This window comes from Trichosurus vulpecula, chromosome 2 (genome assembly GCF_011100635.1).
Source record: "Trichosurus vulpecula isolate mTriVul1 chromosome 2, mTriVul1.pri, whole genome shotgun sequence".
Taxonomy (NCBI): domain Eukaryota; kingdom Metazoa; phylum Chordata; class Mammalia; order Diprotodontia; family Phalangeridae; genus Trichosurus; species Trichosurus vulpecula.
This window is the reverse complement of record NC_050574.1, coordinates 461,340,588-461,343,584: the sequence shown is the minus strand read 5'-3', so window position 1 is coordinate 461,343,584 and position 2,997 is coordinate 461,340,588. Positions and strand designations below refer to the sequence as shown.

Sequence of the window (2,997 nt, the reverse complement as noted above, 5' to 3'; positions counted from 1 at the left end):
GGAATGTTATTTTGTAGCATTATAAATATAAACTTTTCTAGGTCTTTTGGATGTCCTTAACAAATTCGATTTGTTTCTTGAATTGCTTAGTGCAGAGAAAGTTTCAGGTGCACAAAATAAAAAAAAAATGTGACCAAGTTCCTATTCTTAAAGGGTATACAATCCAGCAGGGGTGATATGATATGTGCACACATAAATTTTATACAAAGCTTGCTATGATCTCAGGCAAAGAAGAGATCTGTACACTCTGACTTCAAGAAATCTGAGGATATCAGATGGGCTATTGTTGAGGTTTAAGGGTGCTGGGACCCTGAAATACCAACGTGTGGGTCCTGCCCAAATGGATTTGACTCAAGCCTTCTTTCAGCCCAAGAAAAACAAGGTTTATTAAAAATCCGCCATATTGGTCAGACTCTTAAGGAACCTGAATATTTGCAATGCTCATGTAAACAAGATGAATCTTATATACAGAAAGACTGAGGGAGGGATCTAGGGGTGGCCAAGTAGTCTGGGGTGACTAGAGGAGGAGTCTAGAGAGAGTCTTGATGGGAATGGCCAGTAGACTGGGGTGACTAGAGGTGGGAAGCCAGAAACCAAGAGAATAGGGTTTTGATAGGATCAAGGGTGGGAAGTAGCAGAAGGCAATCTGGATATAACAGACAATGGAACAGACAATAGGTTAAAGGTAACAGAGAATTGGGCATAGCCTCAGGCAAATGCCAGATCTAGTGGAAAGATTCAAGGAGAGTTCAAGAGGATTCCAAGAGCCTGTACCCCTTCACTATGATCAGGAGCAGAAGGTGAGAGGTTAGCGTTGGCAAGGAGGAACCTCATCCTCTGCAACTGGAATAAAGGCTATGCTATAGAAAGGTCATGAAGTATAGATAGTCTGCAATTGAGGAGATCATGATAATCCCAGTATAATTGTCTAATAGGGAGAGGAAGAAGAGAGAAAGATGAGTGAAGTTGGTACTTAAGTAGAATGTTTGGAATAGGTGCTATTGTAGTATGAAAGAGATTCAGAAATGAATAAAGAGATCACCATGCCGTGGTGACAAATCAATTGAAGTTATTTGGCAGTAGGATTTTGTGATTTCCTCTATGGGTATTTGGGACTGAAGAAAGCATATAATGAAGGGGAGGGGTTTTGAACTAGTTCGAGGATTAGCAAGTGGGAACAACAGAAGGTCAAGAGAAAAAACATATTTAAAGGACAATATTGAAACCACAGACTCATGACTGTGAAGGGAGGGGAGTGAAATATGAATTGGGCTCATGGCTTGGGAGAATGAGGGGGAGGGGCAAGGGAAAGTGAGACTAAAGATCACAATGGCAAAGACTAAGGCAGAAAAAGAGTTGGAGGGAGGTAGGAGAAGGGAATTTCAGAGTTCAGAATCTTGCTTATGTAGTGATGGTAAGGTCCTAAGTATGTCTAGTAAGCCTAGGATGTGTTCCCAACCTGTATGGCCTAGATGGAGTAAAAAAAAAAGAAAAGTCACAGAATTTGATGAGGTTGATTCCTCTTCATTCGTTCATTCATTCATTCATTCCTCTTACCACCTGTTTCTACTTGATCTAATTTAAGACCATTAATCTGTTATTGCTTTCATTCATATTTATTTATTAAGTTCTTTTTATATGTCACATATTTGCTACATGCTGGAAATACAGAGACAAAAGCAGGAAGGAATTCATTCTGTGCATAAAGGATAGCCTGTGAAAAAAATGCAGAACTGGGAGATGAAATATATTATGAGAAACACCAAGTAATCCAACATCATGTCCAATGTAAATTGTATATTGTGTAATAAGTCTCAACAAGTAGGAGCCAAGTTGAGAAGAGTCTGAAAAGGCAAACAGGGAAGTATGTATTTTATTTGACAGATAATAGGGAGTCATTTGATCTTTTCAAACAGAGGAGTGGACATGGTCAGACCCATGTGTTAGGAATATCAAAGAAGCAACTGTGGATGGATTGAAAAGAGAAGAGAGCTGACTCAAGGAGAACAATTAGAAAATTATTGGAATAGCCTAGGGAAGTGGTTATGGTCTAAACTTCTGTGGTGACAGTGTTAGTCCTAAGAAGGAGGCAGAGATGAAAGATATTTTGAGGATAGAATATTCAAGACTTGTTCATTGCTTGGATGTGGAGGGCTGAGAGACAACGAAGAGTCAAAGAAAACTGATGTTGTGAACTCGGGAGAGGTGGTGTGGCAGAGATAATAAGTCCTGGACATGTTGACTTTAAAACATCTGTGGGGCTTTTTCCTCCATCTTGGAGTCTGAGAGGCCTGGTGGAAACAGGGCTTCTAGAACAGCAAAATGTCTGGAAGACTGTGGTCCAAGGCTATTTTTGCCGGCTACAAGCGAGGCCTACGAAACCAGAGGGAACATACAGCTCTTCTGAAAATTGAAGGAGTCTATGCTTGGCATGAAACTGAATTCTATTTGGGCAAGAGATGTGCTTATGTATACAGAGCCAAAAACAACACAGTGACTCCTGGTGGGAAACCAAACAGAACAAGAGTTATCTGGGGAAAAGTTACTTGGGCTCATGGAAATAGTGGAATGGTTCGAGCCCAATTCAGAAGCAATCTTCCTGTGAAGGCCATTGGACACAGGATCCAAGTGATGCTCTATCCCTCAAGAATCTAGCATATGAAAACTGACTAAATAAAATTACACATTTTTGCAAAGGTTAAAAAAAAAGCTGTGGGACATTGAGGAAGAAAGGTCTATCAGGCAGTTGGAAGTGGAACTCAGGAGAGAGACTAGAACAAGATACTTAGATGTGTTAGTAATGAAAATTTAATTCATGAGAGCTGATGAAATTCAGATGATCACCCTAGAGAGAGAAGAGGGGCCAAGATAGGGCTTCTATCAATAGCATCTCATTAATTAGGCCAAACTAAAGCCCTTTAAAACAACTTTAAAATTTGAATAAAAGTAGTATTTTAGCATCACATCTCATCACATCATATAAATAACATAATATCT

The 2,997-nt window shown here is 39.7% G+C and overlaps 1 protein-coding gene across 1 annotated transcript; it reads left to right on the top strand.

Annotated features, from left to right (window-relative positions):
- The first annotated feature begins 2,322 nt into the window (after positions 1 to 2,322).
- LOC118840297 (60S ribosomal protein L35a-like) lies at positions 2,323 to 2,655 on the top strand. The gene has a single exon (XM_036747780.1). It carries the CDS (start codon positions 2,323 to 2,325, stop codon positions 2,653 to 2,655), a length of 333 nt encoding a protein of 110 aa, XP_036603675.1.
- The last annotated feature ends 342 nt before the right edge of the window (positions 2,656 to 2,997 follow it).

Excerpts from the sequence above, each read along its gene's own strand:
- LOC118840297 (XM_036747780.1), top strand. The coding sequence starts at position 2,323 with ATGTCTGGAAGACTGTGGTCCAAGGCTATTTTTGCCGGCTACAAGCGA.